Below are 23501 nucleotides of genomic sequence, written 5' to 3'. Positions count from 1 at the left end.
GGGCGCGCTCCTCCCGGCGACGGTTTTTTCCAGGCCGCAGAGCGCCTGCGCCGCGTGTCGCTCCACGGCCGGCGGAGGGAGGTCCCGCGGGCTGCGGCCGGCGCGCCTGCGCAGTGGCTGGACGCGGGCGTTTCTTTCCTCCCTTTTTATAGCGTCGGGTCGGGCGGGGTAGAGCGGAGTTGTAAGATGGCGACCTGGAGCCCGCCGGTCGCGGCTCCTCCGGCGGCCTCTGGCTGAGCGGACTGCCCTCCCCCGCCGCCGGGCACGGAGAGGCGCGGCCCCTGGAGGACATGGTGCTTGCGGCCCGGGGCTTGCTGACCACCAAGCTCTCGGAGAACCCCGGCGCGGCCAGGCGCGCTCACCCCGGCCGGCGGCCGCCTCATCCCCGAGGCCCGCGCCGGCGCCCGCACCTGCTCGTGTCCCGCAGCGGCGCCCGCACCTGCTCGTCGTCCCGCAGCCGGCTTGCACCGCGCCCGCACCCGGAGAGGGCCCCCGGCGGGCGCCCGGCAGGTGAGAGGCGGCGGCGGCGTGAGCGGGGGGCGGGGGGCGGCGAGCCCGCGGAGGAGGCCGGGTCCCGGCTCGGGATGGGGCCTGGGGAGGAGGGATCTGGGGAAGCCGGGAGTACCTGGCGGGGAGGGACCTGGGGTCGGGGGGAGGGGGGACGGGGGGACTTGGGGAGGAGGGACCTGGGGTGGGGTGGGGGACCCGGGGAGGAGGGACCTAGGGTCGAGGGGGAGGGGGGACTTGGGGAGGAGGGACCTGGGGTGGGGTGGGGGACCTGGGAGGAGGGACCGGGGAGGAGGGACCTAGGGTCGGGGGAAGGGGGACTTGGGGAGGAGGGACGGGGAGGAGAGACCTGGGGTCGAGGGGGGGGACCTGGGGAGGAAGGACCTAGGGTGGGGGGGAGGAGGGACCTGGGGTGGGGGGGGAACCGGGGAGGAGGGACCTAGGGTCGGGGGAGGGGGGACCTGGGGAGGAGGGACGGGGAGGAGAGACCTGGGGTCGAGGGGGGGGACCTGGGGAGGAATGACCTAGGGTGGGGGGGAGGAGGGACCTGGGGTGGGGGGGGGACCGGGGAGGAGGGACCTAGGGTCGGGGGAGGGGGGACTTGGGGAGGAGGGACCCGGGGAGGAGGGACCTGGGGGGGGGGGGGACCCGGGCTGAGTTGGGGGCCGAGCCCGCGGAGGCGGCCGGGTCGGATTCGGGATGGGGCCTGGGGAAGGAGGGACCTGGGAGGGGGAGCTGGGGTCTGGGTGGCGGGAGTGAGACCTGGGGAGGAGGGACCCGGGGCGGGGCGGGGGGGGGAGTCGGGTTGGGGTGTGGCCGGGGCCGTGTTGGGGTCGTCCCGGTGCAGTGACCGTGGTGCAGAGCGGGCCTGGGCCCCGGCCGCCGCGTCGGGTCCCCCCTGGGGCTTCCCCTCGGCGGTCTCCCGTCCCTGCCCGCTGCCTACGCCGGGGCCTTGCTTCCCTCCGCAGTCCCGGGCTGCCGGTCACCCCTGTGCTCTGCCCTGTAAAGCAGTTTTGAGACTTCACCTTCCGCAGCCTTCCAGTCTCCGGGCTCCGCGCCCCCCCCCCCCTTTCTCTTTTTCTCTCTCCGTCAAGTATGGTCACACCTGTTCTCGGCTCAGGGTAAACTGATGTCTGAAGTTCAACCCCGAGGTGGAGGCAGCACCTGGTGGCAGAGACCACGGAACACTAGCAGGCACAAATAATAGTTTCCTCCAATAACGAGTACTCTCAATTTCCTATCAGTACTTCATACCTAGGAATCATTTTAAAATTTGGTGCCTCTTTAACCACAAGCCTTAATTTTTTTTCTTTCTTTCTTTTTTTTTTTTTTTTACAATTTTGTTTTTAAGTAATCTGGACCTACGGCGGGGCTGGACCTCACAGCCCCGAGTTGGAGAGCCGCATGCTCCACCAGTCAGCTAGCCAGGCACCCCTAAATGCTTAACTGTAGCCAAAACGGAAGACTCTTTGGTGCTGGGCCTTGTTCTGAGTACTTCCCAAAGATTTTTTTCCCCTCCTCTTTTTGCATAAAAAATACTATCTGAAAAAAAAAATACTATCTGGATCATCCTACTTTGAAATAGAATACAGATTTGCTAAAATTATTTTATTTTTTTAAGATTTATTTATTCATTCAGAGAGAGCGAAGAGAGAGGCAGAGACAGGCAGAGGGAGGGCAGGAAGCCCGATGTGGGACTTGATTCTGGGTCTCCAGGATCACACCCCGGGCTGCAGGCTGCGCTAAACCGCTGCGCCACCGGGGCTGCCCGCTAAAATATATTTTAAAGCATGGCTCATAATTCTCTTTTTCTACCCTATGCTTCATACGTTATTGGGGAAAAGTAGTATTTTGTAGCCTTTGCTTCTAACAAAACTTGTGTCTGTAATAATGTTTATTAAGCCCTTTCTCTGTTCCGGGCAGTGTTCTGAACTAAGTTTTCAATTTATCTTCCTTAATTTTCCCAACGCCTTCCTCTTCTACAGATGAAAGTGAGTCATAGCAGTTTTAAATGACTTGTCAGAGGTTTAGCAAGAAAATGGCAAAACCGAGATGCCAGCATCTCGTAGTATTCTCTAAAATAAGTAGGGCCCCAGATCTACCAGCCACTTGCTGGAGCACCTGCTGTGAGCTGAGCCGCAGATTTGGAGCAATGGGAGTAGAGCCGGAAGCAAAAGGGAGATCCCTGCCCTGTGGTTAGGTGGCCAGTAGTCTGGGGGAGCACCTGTTTGGTTTTGGTGGTTGTACTCCCCTGGTTATCTTTCACTTGTGGGCCTGACTAGATGTGACAGTTTCATTACAGTTTGCACTTTCAGCTCCACCCCCTTTTTGCCTTAATAACTTAACAAAAAGGACTCCTTCAACTTCTCGTCTCTTCTGCCCCCCGGTGGAGGTGTTAGTTACTGACTAGGGAAAGAGCCCGCGCAGAGACCAGGCCTCTCAACAGTGGAAGTTCAGTAAGGAAATGGGTCTGAAAGGGTTTTGCTTGCTTGTATCTGAATGACCAAGATTAATGGCAAAATCTGGCCAGGTATTTGAGGGGGAGACCTTAAAAAGAGGGATTTGCAGATAATGGCTGAGTATCCTTCCTACTTTGTGTTAGCATCGTGGACTTGAAAGCCATTTATTTTATGATCAGGGAAAAAACCATGTACATCTTTGTATAGAAAAGTTCAGACATTATTAGGATATTATTAAAAGCTGAAAATGCCCAATGTATTTACGCTTACAGGAGGTCAGATATTAAAGGACTTTGGAATGTCAATGTCTGAATTTTATTTCATAGATACTAAAGGGAAATAGGCAGTGTGTGAAAGTGTATCTTAGTAATCATGAAATTCTAGGAACTGACTGGTGGTTTGTGGTGTTGAGACAAGAGAGTGGGTAAAGACCATCAGGAGTCTACACAGGTTTCAGGAACTCTGAATGAACTTCCCACTTGCCCAGGACAAAGTGGGAAATGGAGGGTCTTTTGGTCCATTCAGCTGGTGAGTTAGAGAACAAGCCAGCACAGCACTTAGAGTGGAGCTCTCTATTGGTTGTTGTGCTATTTTTGCTGTTTAGAGCAAAGAATATATGTTAGGATCAGAAAACACTGCAAGTTATAAGGGCTGGGTACTAGCACCCTCTCTGGTTAGGAGCGTGTATCTACAGAGAGTAAAGTTGGTCCCTGTCTCCTCCTCTTCCCTGGGACATGGTGGCTTTAGAGGAGTTAAGCTGATGGCTTATTCTTTTATAAGTTTTCAGTGTTAACACATGTATATTAATTACATTTTAAACTTTTACATGATGTTCTAGCTTAGCAGTATACAATTTGGGGTAATTAAATGTTCAGTCTTGGGAAATTTACATCCTCAATAAAGCAGAGTACTCGTGCTGTAAAAGTATTTCCAGTGCCTTATTAAAATTCTTATCTAAGGATGAACTTCTTTATTGGATCATCTTTAAGAGCATTTTAAGTTTTGCCTGTAGCAAGACTATAATTGTAATTTGCGTAGAGTAAATTTAGCGCTTGTTGATTACGTATACAGTACTTAAGATTTCACATTTTTAAAAGTGTTTTATTTTAACTTCTTTTAAATGGATTTGGTTTAGCGTTGTTCAGAAAGAGTGCCAGTTCCTTAGAAAACCTGCATTGCCTACTTCCATAATTCTTTATTGTACATGTAACACTGGGAGCCTAATAACACTGTTGTAAAGTTCTCATTAAGGCACTTCCCCTGATATCAGGAATTTTTTTTTAATCTCGTTTCATGCTAGAATGAATTTTTTAAAATTTTTTTTGTAAATTCTTGGGGTGCCTGGGTGGCACAGTCAGCTAAGCTGTCCAACTCTTGGTTTCCTCTCATGTCATGACCTCAGGGGATCAAGCCCTGCATTAGGCTCCATGCTCAGTACAGAGTCTGCTTTGGATATTCTCATTCATATTCTCTCTCTCTTTCTCCCTCTCCCCCTCTCTCCCTCCCCCTCTCCTCCTCTCTTCCCTCTCTTCCTCTCTCCCCCCTTCCCTCTCTCCTCTGCTGCCATTCTTGCTTGTGCTCGCTCACACCATCTTTCTCTATCATATAAATCTTTTAAAAATATTCTTTGTAAATTCTTATATCTTGGTCTAGAAAAGCACTTTTCACTTCTTTTTACTTTTAACTTAGATTTGAAAATATGGCCAAAAGAATTGCTGAAAAGGAATTGACAGATAGGAATTGGGATCAAGAAGATGAAGCAGAAGAGGTAAGATGTTTTTCTGAGAATGATTTCCTGCCGCTTCTAAATTTAAATTCGTTTTGGCGATTCCTCAGGAAGATTTTGTAGTAAAATTAAAAAGTCTTTTAAAAAGCCTAAATAGAAAATAGTCTGGTTTCTTATGACCTGTATTTAGTAGAGAATTTTATTAATTACATTTGAGTGTCTTTTTTCAGTAGTGCCTATCCCTGAAATATTCTCCTTTGTAGAAGAACCTTTCTGAATTTCATGTACTTGCTACATTTCAATGTACTTGCTACATTCTAAACCTATAGTTTTAACCAAGACTGAAGAGTGAATCAGTGATCTAGTCATGAACTTAGCATGGCGCCAGTGCCCAAACTTGAGAAATGGTACACCACCCCGTGCCATCTCAGTCTGCCATATCCATAATTTGAGATTTCAGATTAAGGTCTTTTCCTGTACTCTAATGCCTCTTGGAGGCCTGTCTTATTCCATGTTTGCACAGATCTGAGAGCCCCCCCCATCCAACCCCCCAACATTTAGATTAATTGGAATAGAATTTAGATTGACCTAGTTTCTTTCCTAACAAAATAAAAATGGTCTTCCCTGAGGAAATATTTTAATTTTTTTCTTACAAAGAGTAGAACACAGCTGCATTTGTAGTGCCTCATCAGTAGTTTGATGCTCCCTGGCCAGTTCACTAAAGAAATCTGTAACCAAGTTAGTCTTTCAAGTTAATAGAATAGCACAAAGTTAAAAGAAGAAGAAGAAATCTGCAAAAGTGTGTTTCCAAGCTTATTCTTAAACCATTTTCCTTTCTGAATCAATCTTGTAGTATAAACATTTTTTTCCTTTATAAATATGCAAATTAATATGTTTAGGAAAACCAAAATCACAACTATGTTAATATTTTGACAAGGTTTTTTAACATTTCTAACTGACTTGGTGCTTTTTAACCAGCTCTTTGGTAGCTGTTTTTTCCAGGTCTTATGCAAAGCGCTAACATTCTGGATCTAGTAAGATTCAAGATTACCGTATGATGATTTGCTTGGACATTAACATATTTCAGGAACAAAAGGACTTCCATTTAGATAAATTCTAATGAGTCTGAAAGGACGTTACATTGAATTGAGGACAAGTGTAGCCAGAAAGTCCCTTCTGTAAGTCCCTTCTTTAAGTTTAACGTTATCTGAAATAGCTACAGAGACAGCTTCTTATAGAAAGTATTTTATGCCAGCTCTATAGGGTAAAAGAAGGATTGAAATAAAGTCAAAGATCTTTAGCAAATTCCTGATTGTGGACATAGTACTTTTAGCTACTGGGAAAAGCAGTAGCTTTCCAACAGGGTCACTTAGAGTCCTGGGTACACCAGTGGTCTTTGGGATGATGGACAGATGGGCAAGGTTTCTCTGAAAAATCATGTGCATGTGTGATAAAAATAAAATTTGTTTTTGAAAACTGTAAGATCCTAGATTTGGGCATCTGGGTTTTAGAACTGGCTCTCTTACCAGCTGTCCATGATCTTTAAGGTAACTTTAGGCTTTTGAGAAATAGATTTTGCTTCTTAAAATTGGATTTTTGTTCTAAGTTTTTTTCATATTTTTGAATATATTTGAAATTTGAAGAACTGGTCCTGAACAGTTTTCTACCAATTTTTTTTTTTTTTAAGATTTTGTTTATTGATTTTTAGAGTAAATGGGGAGTCGGGGGGGTCAAAAGGAGAGGGAGAGAATCTCAGACAGACTCCACACTGAGCAGGAAACCCAACGCAGGGCTTGATCTCAGGACCCTGAGATCACACAGGACCTGAGCTGAAATCAAGAATCTGAGGCTCATCTGATTGAGTGCCCCCAGGTGCCCCTCTACCAAACTTTTGATAGTCTTAATCTTGTCAAAACTTTCCTGTGTTTGAATCACTCCTCTCTGGATTGTGAGTCAAAGCTGGGTTTGTATTGATCTGGGAGATTTCTGATTCGCCTAAGTAGCTTTGGGATTCACAAGATAGATAACAGACGTGAACTTTATTGTAACTGTGCCCTCTCCATAATTTGTTACCAGTATTAACCAGCAGACATGAAAATAAGTTTGGTCAGACTTTTTTGTTTAGTGTTTCTTCTTTTGAGCCTCATCTTACCGCTATTTAATTTGTACATCTGCAGGTGGGAACATTCTCAGTGGCCAGTGAGGAAGTCTTGAAGAATAGAGCCATAAAGAAAGCAAAGCGTAGAAATGTTGGATTTGAAGTGAGTGTTTTCTTACAGCTTTTGGTATTAAACACTAATTTGATTTCTGATTGCAGAGCATTTCTACCCCTGGGACCGGTCAGATCGATAAATGCTTTTTAAAATGCTTACTCCACTTGTGAAAATCCTTGAGATGGACCATGGGAGATAGAAAACAATTAAGTATGAGATGCACACCTTACCAGGTGCAGAAATAAACCATTGATCTATACAAATTCAAGCTGAGTGGCAATAAGAGGAGGAGAAAACAGTGTGAAGAAGAGTGGTGGGTGGAGTAAGGAAGTAGGAAAGCAAGGTGTTTTGGTAGTCTCGTCTGCTCCCTGGGTGTGGGCAGGGAGTCCTTAATCTGTAACAGAAGCATTTCACGTGTAGATTTTTTCCTAATAGAGTCTGTTACAATGTTTTCTTCCCAGGTTCACAAGGGTAAAAGATGAGTTGTGCCTCTTGAATTGAAATGGTGTGGTCCACATTCACCGACCACTCCATAGTTAACAACTCTTCCCCACAGTGCAGTCCTCAGCCCTCACATACCTTGCACACACCTGAGTGCTGACTTGGTGGCCTAGACACCTGTTGTCAGGCTGGAGAAGCTGGTTTGAGCATCCCAGGTGGCAGCTGTTCAGTTTTTTTTTTTTTTTTTTTTTTTTAAGATTTTATCTATTTATTCATAGAGATGCAGGGGGAGAGAGAGAGAGAGGCAGAGACACAAGCAGGCTCCATGCAGAGAGCCTGACGTGGGACTCGATCCAGGGTCTCCAGATCACACCCTGGGCTGCAGGCGGCGCTAAACTGCTGCGCCACTGGGGCTGCCCGCTGTTCAGTTTTTTTATTCCAAGTTTCCTCTGGTCTGATTTCATTCTTGAAGGACTGCTGACAAGTTAGATGTAGGTATTGAGCCTGGCGAAGTGTGATGGCTCTCTCCTGGTGAAGATGCATCAGGGAAGGACAGCTTAGTTAGGGGGGAAGTGATTTGCTTACTTGGGGAAACGTATTTTGAGGGACTGGGGTACACTCAAGTGAAGTTCTGTAGAAGACGACCACATGTGTGGATGGTTGCTTGGAGCAGGAGGAGGGGTGACAGCAGGATGTAGCTCTGGGAGTTGTCACCATGCAGGAGGTTGAAACCAGGGGGTAGCTGAGAGTGGCAGCTCGTGATGTAGACTGAGAAGCCCAAGGAAGGCCACCTCAAGTGCAGATGGCCCCGCCTTGGATGAATGACTGAAGAAGTAGAAACCGTACAGACCAAATCCAGACTTGGTCCAAGAGAAGCAGGTTGGAGGACCCCATCCCATGGCTGTTCAAGGAAATGCAAATGGGTAGTTGAAATCCACGTGTCATTTCAGCTATAACTTTTAGAACATGTATAATAAATGTTAACATCATCTGCTGAAATGTGGCTTTTCCCATACACAGTTGACTATTGAACAACATGGGTGTGAATTTCCTGGGTCCATTGAGAAGTGGGATTTTTTTTTTTGTTGTTATTTGATGAGGGAGGGAGGTTGGTGCACCTGGCCCCCATGTTGTTCAAGGCTCACCTGTCATGCATTTGTGCATTCACTCAACAGATCTCCCAAGTCCTGGAGATACAGTGGTGTGTAAAAACAGGAGTAAGTAAAATATCCATGCCTGGTGGATTTTGCATCCTAATGATGGAAGAGACACGTTGAGTATATAGTTCTTATTTTTCTCTGAGTGCCCTGGAGAGAAAGAAGTGTGGGAGACTGGCAGGCACAGGAATGTGTCAGTTCCGTGGAGCCCAAGTGGACAGCTCTTTGTTCATTTTTACTCTTTTTCTAAATGACTCCTATTCCTTTTTTTTTTTTTTTAAACCAGTGGTTCTTAAATTTTTGTGATGATTCTAGAGCCAATTTACTGTCAGCAATTTCTAAAATAACTATAATATCCTGTGGTTTTTAAATCTCATGCAGAATAAAAGGCTCTGAGGAGCCACTTGCAGCTTTTCACTTTGTCCGTGGAATACTGTTATAAAATGGTAGCTGGGATCCCTGGGTGGCGCAGCGGTTCGGCGCCTGCCTTTGGCCCAGGGCGCGATCCTGGAGACCCGGGATCGAATCCCACATCGGGCTCCCGGTGCATGGAGCCTGCTTCTCCCTCTGCCTATGTCTCTGCCTCTCTCTCTCTCTCTGTGACTATCATAAATAAACAATAAAAAAAAAAAATTATAAAATGGTAGCTATCAGTTCGGTGTGTTTGGGATATTGAGTCATCAAAAATCAAATTAGAGTGTCAGGCTTAAGCTATATTCATCATACACATTAAAATTCATACAAGTGAAGATTTTGCATTTTTGGCCTAATTTTATTGCCACAATTGTATCCATGGTCAGTAACCGTCCGAAGTTCCTATGGATGTGATTGAAACTTTTGGTGTTTGAAAACTATGCAATAATATTAGGCTAACCGACCCATTCAGAAAATGTTTTATTATTTTTTTTTTTTTATTTTTAAAGATTTTATTTATCCATTCATGAGAGACACAGAGAGGCAGAGACACAGGCAGAGGGAGAAGCAGGCTCCATGAGGGAGCCAGATATGGGACTTGATCCCGGGACTCCAGGATCACACCCTGGGCCAGAGGCAGGCACTAAACCGCTGAGCCACCCAGGGATCCCCCGAGAAAATGTTTTAGATCATGATTATAATTCATTTGTGTGAAAACCTAAGGTTTATGCACTCCCTTGGAAATTTGGAAGCATGTATTCCATGATGTGTTTTTGAGAATATGTCCTAGAGCCTCCCTTGCATCTTGAATCCGGGAAGCAGTTCATGCCCACTGAGGTGTAGCCACAAATTTTGAATGAAAAAAGAAAGGTAACTCTAGCAGAGCAGTGTAAACTGAGGAACGTTTCTCTGAGAGTTTGCAGGGGCAGAGAACAGGTTTAGAAGCTCATAAGGAGTGCTAGCTATTTCCAGAGCATCAGGAGATATGAACAAACTGGCGACAGTGGGAAGGGTCTATTAGAAGGACCTTGCTATGGAAGTAGCAGGAAAATTGAGAGTAAAATGTTGCTTCTGGGTTTTTCCACCAAGGGAAGGTCTAGATTTGAGAGTCAACTGCTCACGTTACCGTAGGCCATCAGCTACAGAAATGCTTTAGGAAGTCATAGGAAAGTGGGTGAGATACCTTCATTGAACCTGACTTGACGTTTCTACAAGCTTCCTTACTTAGGCTAATGGTCTTTGAGTAGTGCACAAAAATGTTTTATTTGGGATTTATTTGACTTAGAACGTTTGTTTTTAGTTATAGTTCTGAGGCTGTGTGCACAAATATATTTCATTACCTTTTTTTACCTTCTGTATCTTAAATATATTTTTAAAAACAAGTTCGCTGTAAATCACTATCCTTTATGGCTGTTTCAGGAAGGCAGCTTTGGATTGCAGAGCTATCATTAAGAGTAAAGTCGGTCTCATGCCCTGTCTCTGCAACATGCTGCTCGTTTCCCTCCAATGATGGTCGCCTGAGGGTTCTGGGTATTACTCAGCCAACATGGTATTGTCACTCACTTATTTAGTATGAAATACAGTCATCTAATGTGTGTCCTTTCTTTGTGTTTCAGTCTGATAGTGGAGGGGCCTTTAAAGGTTTTAAAGGTTTGGTTGTACCTTCTGGAGGAGGAGGGTTTTCTGGATTTGGTAATGGCGCTGGAGGAAAGCCTTTGGAAGGACTGTCTAATGGAAGCAGCATAACTAGCGCCTCTCCCTTCTCCAGTGCAAGGACAGCAACAGAGAGCAAGGCAGCCTTTGGTGAGTAGGTGCTCCCCCACTCCGGTCACATATGTGAAGACACTCTGAAAAATAACTTTGCAGAGATGTTTTCTCATACTTTATCCTGGGTCCTGGGACTACATGAGCAGAAACAGGGTAATAATGAAAGGGATGGAAATTAGAGAGATGTTGGCTGTTTGTCGAGAGAGTACAGCACAGGCTTTAAAGCCAAAATAGACCCAGGTTCTGTCCTCAGCTCTGCCAGTCACTGGCTCTGTGACCCTGGTAAAGTCCCTTAGCCTCTGAGCCTCCAGGCTTCAACTGTGAAATGAGAATGACCCTCAGAATTGACCTAAGGGGTCAGAGGAGAAGAGGAAGCTCTTAGTGGACCCTCAGTAAAGACCTGCCTTCCCATATTCTCATTCGTCCTGTGTGTCCCTAGGACTTTGTGTGGCACATGCCTACTAGGAACTTGTGGGTCCTCCAGTCTAGATTTATTTCACTCAGGATGTATTGACTGCCTGATGCTGTTTTGAGAGAATTGCTCAAGAACTCTTGGGATTAGCAACAGAGAACGGAATCTTGGGCTACAACCTTCAGTTAGCAGAAGTGATCCTGGCTAGTTGGATTGTACTTAGCTAGTTATTCTAGATGTCTACTGTTTTGTTTTAATGAGGCAGAATGTCTAGTGTGACTAAACCAGCACTTTAAAAGTTTTTTTGTTTTTGTTTTTTTTGGGGTTTTTTGTTTGTTTGTTTGTTTTATTTTTTGTTTGGTTGTTTTTTTTTTTAGTTTATTAAGAGAGAAAGAGAGCACGAGAGGGAGGAGGGTCAGAGAAGCACACTCCCTGCTGAGCAGGGAGGCATTGAGGGGCTCAATCCGGGGCTCAGTTCCAGGACTCTGATATCATAACCTCAATCCAAGGAATATGCTTAACCAACGAAGCCACCCGGTTGCTCTGATCTGTTAAGATTTTAACTACGTTAATACATGTTTATCCCTGCAGCCTTGGGGATTAAGTTTTATGGTAACTATTGTGACAGTTCTGGGGTAAGCAGGCATCCTTTTCAAAGAAAAGATTATTTTAAAATTGTAAAAGTTAATGCAAGCACATCATAGACCATGTTCGTGTAGAAAGTTTGGTTTTTGTGATCACCGGTTCCTAAATATTAGATGTGCACCCTACTTCTTGAACTGTCACAAAACTAGGATACCATAAAAGAAAATATGAAGACAGAGCAGCATAAAAATCCGTTTGATAAAATCCAATCAACTTTTCAGTAAACTCTTCAAACTTTAATTTCCTATAGGATCTATTGCTGCAAATGGTCCTACCTCCTTGGTTGATAAAAAGATTTTAACTCCCAAAACTAATGGTGACAGTCAGCAGCCCTCCTCCTCTGGCCTTACCTCTAGTGCAGCCTGCCCCCGCAATGCCTATCACAAGCAGCTGGCTGCCTTGAACTGTTCTGTTCGGGACTGGATCGTGAAGCACGTGAACACAAACCCACTGTGCGACTTGACACCCATCTTTAAAGACTACGAGAAATACCTAGCGGGAATTGAACAGCAGCACGGGGGCAGTGGCAGCAGGAGTTCTGAAAGTGAAACTAACAAAATGCCACTTGCAACACAGTCCCCTTCCCTATTCGGGTCAACAAAACTGCAGCAAGAGTCAACATTTCTCTTTCCTGGCAACAAGGCAGAGGACGCATCTGAAAAGAAGACAGACCTTCCCGTAGGAGCAGCAAGTGCCTCGTTTAACTTTGGCAAGAAGATTGATAGTTCTGTCTTGGGGTCCTTAAACTCCAGCCCACTAACTGGATTTTCGTTTTCTTCTGGAAACTCCAGTTTATTTGGCAAAGATCTTACACAGAATAAATCAGTGTCTTCACCATTTTCCACAAAAACATTGGAGGTACAACCTGAAGGTGGCAGTAGCGAATGCAAAGGTAATAAAGTTTATCCTCCTAAGTCTGTTTCAGATCTGAGTTTCGTGTTTAGCGGCACGAACTTAGATTTGTGATTCAGGTGGATCTGGATTCACGCTGTGACTCCGACGTTTCCTGGATGTGATCTCGGACAAAGTTGATCACCTGCTTTTGAGTCTATTATTTGCCTCTTGTAAAACGGAGTAAGACCTGTTTTGTAGGGTTACTGTAAAGATTAAGAATATCAAAATAAAAATGAAGGATATAACAGTATCTGGCACAGCGACTTTGAAAAGTATTAGATGCATGGTTTTGCACATAACATTAAGTGAGTTAATAGTGTTTGAAAATTGTGTTTTACTGGAAGAAGTGGTCATCAGTGTCCATGGCGTGTCTTGTATTGGGGAGATTGAATCTAGGTGAAGTCTCATGACAAAGTAGTACTGTACTGTGAATAAAAAAGGTAGACTTTGTGCATCTCTGGGGAACAAATGGACGGGGTTTCCCTCCATGTGTCTGGACCACAGCCACCTTTCCAGAAGTGTCTGCCTTGGGGGACATCAGTGCCCCAGACCAGGCCTGAGTCACAGGCCCTTCACCCCTGTTCTTACTCCTTGTCTCTGCTCTTCCCATGGTGGTTGTGAACAAATACTGTGCACGAAGACACTTAGTTGTAAGTTTAAAAAGTGCATCTCACGGGAGGTGTTCCCTTTTTGATACTTGAGGCCAAAAGAAAACTGAGGTTGCCTGTTTGCCACTGAATATCATGTTTTTCTCCTGGGAGCGAAACTTCCACTCCTTCGAGCATATCCTCAGGCCAGGGTCCTCCAGCACAAAGCCTAGAATAAAGATCTCCCATTTTATTTCTCTGCCCTAAATAAGACTGATGAAGAGTCGCCCTGCTCCTAGGGTGGTCCCAGGAACAGCGGAGCTGCCCATGGGAGGGATGTGGGAGGACGCTTGAGCCCCATGCGATGCCTGATGCCTGGCAGTAATGCCCTCACTGCTTGTCTTGTGGCCGGGCCGCTCCGCGCGAGAGAGACTTGTGAGCTTGTGAAAGTCTCGCTGCCTCGACCTGCCCTGGAGAGCCTCGCCACTGCCGCCTTAGAATTTAAATCTCCTCACTTTGGCCTGTTCAAGCACCAGAATTGTTTTTCTGAGATTTGCTGTTTGATCTAGTGTGTGTCCTGAGACCGTCTCTCTGGAGGCTAGTTTGCATCAATGTCTTGGATCTCCCCTGGGGCTGGGGCTCGGGCTGGGGCTGGGACTCCGTCAGGGAGGGCACCCAGTACCGAGCCTCTCGAGGTGGGGCCACGCAGAGGCAGGTTGCTCACGCTTGGGGCTGGTTTCTCTGACAACCTGCCCCAATAACAGTTTTATTGTCTTCCTCTTGTTTGGCCATTGCTGATACTGATTATTCCTTAGTATGACACACACAGGGTCATGTGAGAATTTGGGGACAAAGGTGTTAGAAGCCTGAGATTTTCATTTTCTGTGGGAGATCGTGAGTATATGTGGGTGTTGATTTTTCTGTTAAAATTTGTGCACTGAATCATGAGCATCAACAATATTTTATTCCAGGGCTTTCTACAAATTAACATGTAGGAGAGAGAAGTATGTTCCCATTAAAAGTCATTTTGATTTTTCACAAAATAATTAAAATCCAGTGAGCCCCCTTCCTCCCACCCCCATTAGATGTGTGTGTGTTCAATTTCTGTACCTGCTTACAGGGAAAATTTAGGTTGAGGCGTTGGTTAGGATTTTAAAGATCTTGATTTGAATTTTACTGAGTTAGTGTTGTTTTTATAAAAGGCGGAGATGAAGAAGAGAATGATGAGCCACCCAAAGTAGTAGTTACTGAAGTAAAAGAAGAAGATGCTTTTTACTCCAAAAAGTGAGTAAGAGTCCTGGGGACTTATGTGGTGAGCGTGTGTTCAGAGATGGGGAAGGTGGCTTCCAGGGCGACCTCATCCCCACAGAAATTGCTGAGCATCCTGTCCCAGGGGCTCCGGGGATCGGCCTGTGCCTGCTCTTGGGATAGGACTGAGGGAGAAATCTTGATCGTTCATTTGAAAACAAACGGATTCTAGAAGTTTTCTGCTGGGCATTTCTACTCTTTTCTAGTATTTTTGTTTTTTCTTGGCTTCTACAGTGCTTTAGAGACAGGCTTTTCTTTGACCATCCAACCCCATCTCCTTCCTGTACAAAGTCTCCTCGTCGTTGGCTTCACCTTTGCTTTTTTACTTTTACTGCTCCTCCTCGAGAGGTATCATCTCCCTCCTGGAGGTCTGTTTGGCTTTTGTGGGTTTTCTCAGCCAAAAAGTTCTGCGTACTGATAGGCCCTTTGTCCCCCCGACAACCCCGTGATGAGAGTGGTTTTGGTTCTGTGTTTATTTTTGTTCTTATATGAGAGCTGTCACTTTCAGAAGAAAGCTAAGGAGAAATTTTGAATTATCTCATCCCATTGAAATGAAATTAGTACTTTTTAACAAACGTATTTAAAGAGTCAATTGTGTCATTTTAGAGGCTTCCCTGAATGTATTTTCCTAAATACAGAAATTTCAGACAGAGTCAGCAGTGTTCATAACAATCACCATAGCCTATGGAATTCCCAAGTGTAATTCTTCCTGAGAACTTCTAGGAATCCAACAGTTCCTTTGGTGTTTTTTGTTTTTGTTTTTAAGATTTTATTCATGAGGGAGACACAGAGAGAGAGAGAGAGAGGCAGAGACACAGGCAGAGGGAGAAGCAGGCTCCATGCAGGGAGTCCGACATGGGACTCGACCCCGGGTCTCCAGGATCACACCCTGGGCTGAGGTGGTGGTAAACTGCTGAGCCACCCGGGCTGCCCTCCTTTTGCTTTTTAAATTTAATTATGCAGGTGACATAAAGGAGTGACTCTGACTTAAGATTTTTTTCCTAATTAGAATAAATTAAAGGAGCAGACAGTGGTTTTACTTGGTGTATTAACAACCTAAGGGGATGCGCGACACAGCTGGGGAGATTTTTGATAATATTATTGTCAGGCCTTGCCCATGAGAGTTTTCCAAAATTTTCAGTATTTTGGTAGATCAAAAATTGGAGGAGTCCTAAAGAAAATTCAAAAATAAATAGGAAAAAGGGGAAGGAGAGATATGGGGCAGAGGGTCCTGTGTTTGTTCAGGTCAGCCTCTTGAGCTCAGGGCCAAAGGGGCACATCAGAAAGGTTAGGGTGTTCAGCTGTGGTTGTGACTGAATTGAGAATAGGTGGCTTCAGAAAGTGTTTTTTTTTTTTAAGTTGGGAGAAATAGGCAGGGGTCCTAGAATATCTAACCAGACTTTCTTCTTCTGGTTTGTACCCAGACCCAGTCTGAATCAAAGATTTCCTCTCAATGTGAACAGCGATTCTTAGAAAACTTGTCTGTTGAGTATCTGATGGCCTCTCTTCTTTTTCTCCGTAGGTGTAAACTCTTTTACAAGAAAGACAACGAATTTAAAGAGAAAGGTGTGGGTACTTTGCATTTAAAACCTACAGCGAATCAGAAGACACAACTGTTAGTGCGGGCAGACACCAATTTAGGTGGGTATCTTGTTTCTCAGGTAGCACAAGATAACGCTAACTACATGGTATGTAAAAGCCCTTGCTGATTCTGGTCATTGGGATTTTCAGATGTTGTGCTTTGGGGGATAGAATAGCAGTCATTCAGATCAAATGCATCCTGTGTTTACTGATTATTTACAGACTTAATTGGGCGCCAGCGTAACAGTGTGTAAGAAAATGTAGGTGTGAAAAAAAAAAAAAAGAAAATGTAGGTGTGTTAAAAGAAGTAACCAGGATGGTTTTTGTTTTACTTTGTGTTAGAAATGTGACTACGAAGCTATAGGTAAATTGGATGGTTTAATAAACACAGAAGGGGAATTAACCATTTAAAGGAATCTGCTTTGTATAGGAAATGACCATTAACACATTGCGGGCTCCCCTTCGCCCCAGCCTCACCCTGAGAACAACCCACTGGAAGCAGGGTGGGGGTGCCTGGAGGAGCTGGTGCTGGGGGCCAGGGTGGGTTGAAGAGGAAGTGATGGGTGACGCTAGGCCCTGCTGGCAGGGTTGCAGAAACTTCTGGGCAGCTCTTGTCTTTCCTGTGGGCTTGACTCGTGGGTGATGCTGTCACCGTGATGGCGCTCTTACCCAGTCAGCCGTGCTGGCTCTGCAACAGAAAGGTTTTGTCACTAACCACTCTGCATTTGTTCCAATGACCTGGTGAGGCTGCAGGTCGTGCTAACGTGTTCCTTCTTTACTGCGAGAATGGACACCTCAGACAGGGCTGGCCGCTGCGACAGCACACGGGAGGGTGGGAGAGGACGGTGGCTCCAGGGTGAGGCCTCGGCCCTCTCTGAGGGACATAGTGCTGGAGTGTGCGGCAGGGCACCCATCCCCCTCTTCACCACCCTGCTGATGGCTCTGGTCCTGGGTCCACTCAGCGTAGGTTTCTGGATTTCATGTGGAGCACGTGAAGCTGCGGTCGTGGACCTGTCGTGCGGTTTGCGTGATTCTCATGTACTTTCCCCTTTGTTTGGATGCAGGCAACATACTGCTGAATGTCCTGATTCCACCCAACATGCCATGTACCCGGACAGGGAAGAACAACGTCCTCATCGTGTGTGTTCCAAATCCACCCATCGATGAGAAGAATGCCGCCGCCCCAGTCACCATGTTAATCCGGGTAAAAACGGGCGAGGATGCGGACGAGTTGCACAAAATTTTACTGGAGAAAAAGGATGCCTGAGCGCACTCAGCCCGCAGGACCCCCCCCAGCCCCTTAGACGTAGTCAGCTTTTCTTCTCTTCTTACTTTGACATTCTGAGAACTTAGAGATAACTGAAAACTGTGTGAGGAAGATTAATATGGCCAATAAAACCTTTAAATGTTAAGTGTCAAGAACCTGTATTCTCCCTTCTTAAGAACTGTCTAATGTGTAAAATATGTTTGAATGAAATTTTTTGGAAGATTTTTAATGTTCATTTATTAAACTGACCACAAGTGATTTCTTAATAGGTTGAAATCAGGGTATCGATTAGACTTCCCAAGGCTGCTCGACCCCCGGGTCTCTGGGTCTGCTGCCGGCGTGGTTTCCAGCAGCCCCTGGGGCCGGAGGGAGCTCGCTGGGTGCCTTCTCTCTGGTGGGCTCTGCTGACTGGGGAGAACAGCGCTCTTTCCAAACAAATCATGCTACCACGCTGTGACAGAGGGATTTTGCCTTTGCTTTCTTGTGGTGTTCTTAGAGCTGAACCGCTAGCACCAGATGGTCCTCCTCAGCGGCAGAGGCTTTTGCTTTTTATTTGCAGATCCTGGCTGTTGAGCCCTTGGGCTGCTTTACCTGATGGAGGTCTGCTTGTTCATTTTAAAAGGAAATTAGTAGCTTGTTGTTTGGCTTCATAGTTTGATTCATGAGGTGCTGTTAGTTCTGTGTCCCCCTACGTACAAGGAGACCAGAGGGGGGATTGCCAGGAATGAGGTTTCAAAGCACAACTTTGGTAGCTTCTAGTTCATAGACCATGGACAGCAAACTCTTGTAAAAATGAAAGTGAAGTCCGAGTTAGAGCGTAGTACGGAAGAAGAATACGACTCAGCTCTTTGTACCTGATGAGCCCTTACCCTACAGATCTAAGAGCTGCTTATTCCCTAAAAGTCCTAGGAGCTTGGACGACACATGAGCCATGTGAATTAGCCAGGAAACCTGCAAATAAGGTAATGGAATTGAAATTGTGTGTGTCGATGTTGCCTTTAACTTTAGACAGAAGTATATTCTACATTTGATACCTGAAGTTTCCACTTATATTTTTTACGAGTAAGATGCTCAGTCTGTCCGTTTGGAAGGGAGCTGTGGTTACACGTGGGAAGACCCGTGTCACTTCTCTGTAGCTGTCAGGTTCTTTGAAAATTCTGGGCACATGAATTAGATGCAGATTTTGCTGCTTAAATGTCCACTTTCATTCCTCATTAATCATTTAATGCTGGTACCAGATGATCTTGTCTAAAGGCTCAGGGTTCGTGCCTTAGGGCTCGCGCTTGTATCTTCTGGTCTTCAGTATGCAATGTCGTCTTCTGGCTTAGAAAAGAGTCAAAGTAATTGTAAATAGTACTGTTGCTTTTTTTTTTTTTTTTTAAGAAACTAGAATTTTTAGAGATTTATAAGGGGGCAGGGAACTACTTTATGATCCAATATGTTAACTCAAATGCTTGAGGTGTGGTAGTTGGCTAACAATTTATCATGAGATTCTTGCACTTCTGTTTTCTGATTTCCGGTGAGAGAATCTGGGAGTGTGACTCTAGATAAATGCAGAGAGATGTGTGTGTACACTCCTGTGGGCTGTGGTCAGACTCCCACGTTGGGAGAATTAGGGAGGGAGTGGCAATTACTTTTGCATTTTCTTTTTAGAATCGAGAATATTCTTGAATGTTTGTTACAGGTGATTTCTAGTAAGCAGTGGTCGGTACTGTTACAGCGGTCGCGGCCCACGTGGCCTCGAGGAAGGTTCATCCAGCTGCTAGGAGGAGGAGAGGAGAGGCAGGGCGTGGTTTCTGGGCCCAGGAACTGGTAGGCCACTCCGGGCACCAGTCAGGGGCGCGTGCCACACTTGGGGGAGGGGGCAAGGGCAGCCTCTGTGTGGCCAGTGGAACGTTTGCCAAACGTGGCCCAGATGCATCAGGACTGGGGCACCTCTCAACCCCTCTGGAAAAATAGTTCATAATTTTTTTTTTTTAATTAGTGGGTATGTGTGGCTTTCTCTTTTCTTGACATTCCCAGCAACTTGCTGCTGCTAAGACTCACTGTTAAAGTGACAATTACAGGGACACATGTGATGCGTGTGCCATAACTCCCAATGTGATTATCTCCTTCATGTCACTTCTGCTTTAGGAACCTGCTGGTCTCCATCTTAATTATGTATTGATACAAAAGAGCCTGACTGGATTTTCCTGTAAAACCTAAATACTTGTATGTACTTGGGGGAAGGGGTCCCTCGGCCTCCACTGTATTAGTTGCTAAATTCCACCCTACGGGTCTAGTTAGATTTATTTTTAACAAAATCTTGGAAATTAGGCTTTAAAATGTTTAATGTGGACTGAAATTTTTGTGTTTAGTTGGAGGATCTCTGGAGTATGTATGTCATCTGTGTGGCCTGAGGGGAGGTGTTTTTAACCTTTAATCCTGAATCAGTTGTGTCCCATCTTGACAAATACCGAGCATCCCAGTGGCCTTTTACAAACACGTGTGTCTTTCTCCTTTCAAGCGCTCCCCCAGGAAGCACAAAAATGAGCATAGTGCTATCTTTTCGTTTTTAGAATTATAGGCTGGAAAATGTGTGTCCAGTTTTTAAAGCAGTTTTAGATTCTGTTTTCCATGGAAGGACAAGTCTGACCATTTATGAACCGATTTTCTTAAAAAGGATTATAGTTTTACAATTTCAGTTCTAAATCATATTTTTGATATGCTGCATGCCAAAAAGAATGTACCTGTTCTGGGGTAGGGGGAGAAAATCCCATCATACTATCCGAGTGCAGAACAAGTTCTCACTGAGAAAGCCTTTTTGGTTTCATTTTAAGAGTGAAACGTCTGCTTCTGAGCATCAGTCAGTTCTTCGATGTCTGAAGTCAGAATGCAAGCACAGTGCATTTTGAAGGCTTTGCAAACCGAATGGCTCGCTCCCAAACCCTTGGGTAATCGTTCTCATTCTGGAAGTGAGAATCTGTAGTAGAAACTGGCGTGTCCCGCGCGGTTCTGGTAGGGGACCGCGAGGAGCCCGTCCAGTCCCACTCTCGGCACCGGGACGTTCTTGGCCAGAGGCAATCATGGTTAGGACTACGGACTCTGCTTGACGCAGACGCGATCGTTACAGATGTAAAACTTCTTAGCAATCAGATAAGTTGTTTGCTTTCTATTTTACATAGGAAATTGTTTTCTAAAACTAAAATACTTGAATTGTCAGACAATGTAATCTCAGTTTGTATTAGTTTTTGAGGAAGTGTAATAATCCATGAAATGTGAATAAAATGGAAAGTAAACAAAATCACGGTGTTTGACACTTTTGTGTTCCTCTGTGACATTCCTGGTGTCGATACAAGTTGAGCAGGCCGGAGGGAGAAGAACCGCGCAGAAGCCCAGAAACCCCCAGGTAGCAGAGGATCTGCTTGGCCGTGCAGACAGACCTACTGACTGTGGGCCCCTGCGTGCGGGGGTAAGGCCCCTTCCGAGCCATTCAGGACTCTGTCGTGGGGGACTCTTGTCCCTACGAATCAGAATTGGAATGGCAGAGGTGTCACGGGCTGCCATGGTGGGCACTGTGCCAGGCGCCCTGCCCCTGGTGCTCTTGGTCTGGTCCTCTGGCCAGCCTCCCAGACCGGCTCCGAGGTGGGTTTTCCAAAGCACAGTGCTGGGGCAGGTCAGTGTGTTTCCTACAGATACGTAAGTGGATTTGGGATCTGTGTCCAGGTCTGTCTCAGTTAAACATCTCTTACGGACACTTGAAAACTAAGGATCAAGAGGATCAAGAAAAAAACTACATGGAGGTTATTATAGAACTTGACATTGTCAGTGATTCAGAAAATCACTAGTAAGGCATTAAGAGATTAAGCAATATATTTAATATAATTATGATGCTCCTTTGGAGTTGAGTGCTGAGTTACTCAGCACCTGGCTGCATCAGGTGTCTCCTGGCAAGATACTGTGAACATGAACATACTCATTGAAGCGGTGTTCCCAAGATGACGGAAGTATCTAAGTGACATAAGAGGGTGCTCGTCCTGAAAACACACCCGCCCTATGGTAGGTACTCAGCAGGGTGGTCCAGTGAGAACGGGCTTCTCCAAGTGCAGAACTTGCTAGAAATGTAATCTGAGGGTGGGGGCCTGGTGTGGTTTGGTTTTATTTTGATCGAAAATTTCATTGTTTATTATAGTCACAGACTTGTGCAGCCACCACTAATTCCAGAATATTTTCATCCCTGGCTGTCTAGGTTTCAACTGGGGGTTCTGATAAATGCTCGAGTCTGAGGAACCGCCCCCCCTTCCCCTGGGCCATGTCCATGCTCGTGGTGATGCCCTCTGGCACATCCAGGAGAGGAACAGCCGTGACTCTCAGTGTTGCCAACCACTGTGCCAGCCTTTGTATACGCGTGTCTCCCCTCAAACTCTGCACCCACGAGGGGAGGTGGTGATTTGACTTTATGGCTGTAAAAACCCAGCCCAGGTCCCATGTGCCCAGGGAGGCGTGGACCCGTCCAGGCTATCCCCAGCGTGCCATCCAGAAGATGTGTGTACGTGCCCCTGAAAGGACTAAACTTGACTGACTTCTCGAATGGTCTAAAAATCTTCCGAGCAAAATGGTTTATTCAAAATAGAATCACTGAAGTTCACTAAAAAACCATGGTTCTTTCAAACGCAGCATAATCTAATTGTTTTATTAAAGTCAGATTCCAAGATGAAAGACCCTTAATCCACACATAGGAAAAGAAATATCTTGTTAAACCTGTTGACTTATGTGGAGGTCAAGTCAGGAGGGGCTCAGGGAAGCTGTGAGCAAAAGAAAGGACGTCTTTTGTTGAATCATCCCCCAAAACAAACATCTTCCCTTCTCATGAATTTCCCAGCTGTCCTCCTGTCATCTTAACAGTCAAGCACAAAGTAGAGCATGTTTGTCCATTCAGCGTGTATATATACAGTGAACGAGGATAGTGTACGGATTAGTTTATTTTACATCTTCCCCTCCTCCCGATATAAAATTCCCAAAGGTTTTCTCTTCCAGTCAACATGTTTTTCTAAAGCTGGGGCGTGACGGTAGTTCCTAAAAGTTCATCTGGGATGGAAAAGAAGGACCGAAAGAGCAACGTTAGCCTTCAGAAGGCCGCTCACAGGATGAGGTTCTTGCAGCAGCTTCCAGGACAGCTTTCATAACAAATAGCTTTATTAAAAACTTTTCAGGCAACTGTTTTAAAGGGGCCTCCTCCTACCTCTTTAATGAGAAGGGGGTCTGACCTGGATAGGCAACAAGGATGTCTTTTTTTAACCTACCAGATTGCTCGCTAACCACACCCTGGTGATGCCGCTTCAGAAACTTCTGGTTCGGATGCTTCTAATGCAATGACCTCTAATGGAAGAGGTGTCATCAATGGGACGATTCTCACCATATTTCTCAATTTGCATAAATGTTCCTCTCAGACCACCCCCTTCTGTGCTTTCACTTCCTGGCACTTCCTGCCACACAGCAGAGGCCTGACACGGGCTCCTCACCCGAGACACAACTTTTAAGAGTCGGTTTGCTCGTGGGAAGGGCGAGCCCACTGCCGAGCCCTGGAGGCTGCAACGGGCCTGCATCTGCCTCGGGGAGGTGGAGTCAGCTTGAAAAACGTGCATGTGTGCAAGCCACATCAGCTGGATTAGCTAGTCTCAAAACCATCTGTCTACACTTGATCTCGGGACTCCTGACTCTGATCCTAGGCATTTTCCCATTGCCATGAGGCCTTTTTAGAGGTTTTCCAAAAAAAAGCTTGGGAAATCTGACTGTGACCAGGAGGCTTGTACTGCTTTACGAGGACTGGGAGCTAAACCTGAAATGCGTCCATATTGATCGGATTTTGCAAATACTGCCTCAGACCAAACCCCGGGCCTTGGGCCTCCCGACCCCGTGCCTGACTCCTAGTGTTTCCCTGGAGCCAGGGCCTGGGGTAGTTTCTGTCCATCTCCAGCATTTCTAGAAAGGAACTTGTGTGAAAAGCTCTAAAAACAGTCGAAGAAATCTTTGGGGGCAAATAAAGGTTCAATCACCACATTTATGCATTGCTGTAACATCTGTATTTGCTCTGAAATACCCAGTAAAGAAAAAACAACTAAGTACAGATTCATTAGAGGAAAA

The 23501-nt window shown here is 45.8% G+C and overlaps 1 protein-coding gene across 1 annotated transcript; it reads left to right on the top strand.

The window, feature by feature from the left end:
- Positions 1-147: 147 nt before the first annotated feature.
- On the top strand, positions 148-18755 carry NUP50 (nucleoporin 50). The gene is made up of 8 exons (XM_041756083.1): positions 148-510; positions 4656-4734; positions 6870-6953; positions 10534-10720; positions 11992-12633; positions 14425-14506; positions 16053-16171; positions 17176-18755. The coding sequence occupies exons 2-8, from the start codon at positions 4666-4668 to the stop codon at positions 17376-17378; spliced, it is 1386 nt and encodes a 461-aa protein (XP_041612017.1). The 5' UTR covers positions 148-510; positions 4656-4665; the 3' UTR covers positions 17379-18755.
- The last annotated feature ends 4746 nt before the right edge of the window (positions 18756-23501 follow it).

This window comes from Vulpes lagopus, chromosome 5, assembly GCF_018345385.1.
Source record: "Vulpes lagopus strain Blue_001 chromosome 5, ASM1834538v1, whole genome shotgun sequence".
Classification (NCBI taxonomy): domain Eukaryota; kingdom Metazoa; phylum Chordata; class Mammalia; order Carnivora; family Canidae; genus Vulpes; species Vulpes lagopus.
Note: the sequence above shows the minus strand (reverse complement) of the source record. Positions and strands in the feature narration are given on the sequence as shown.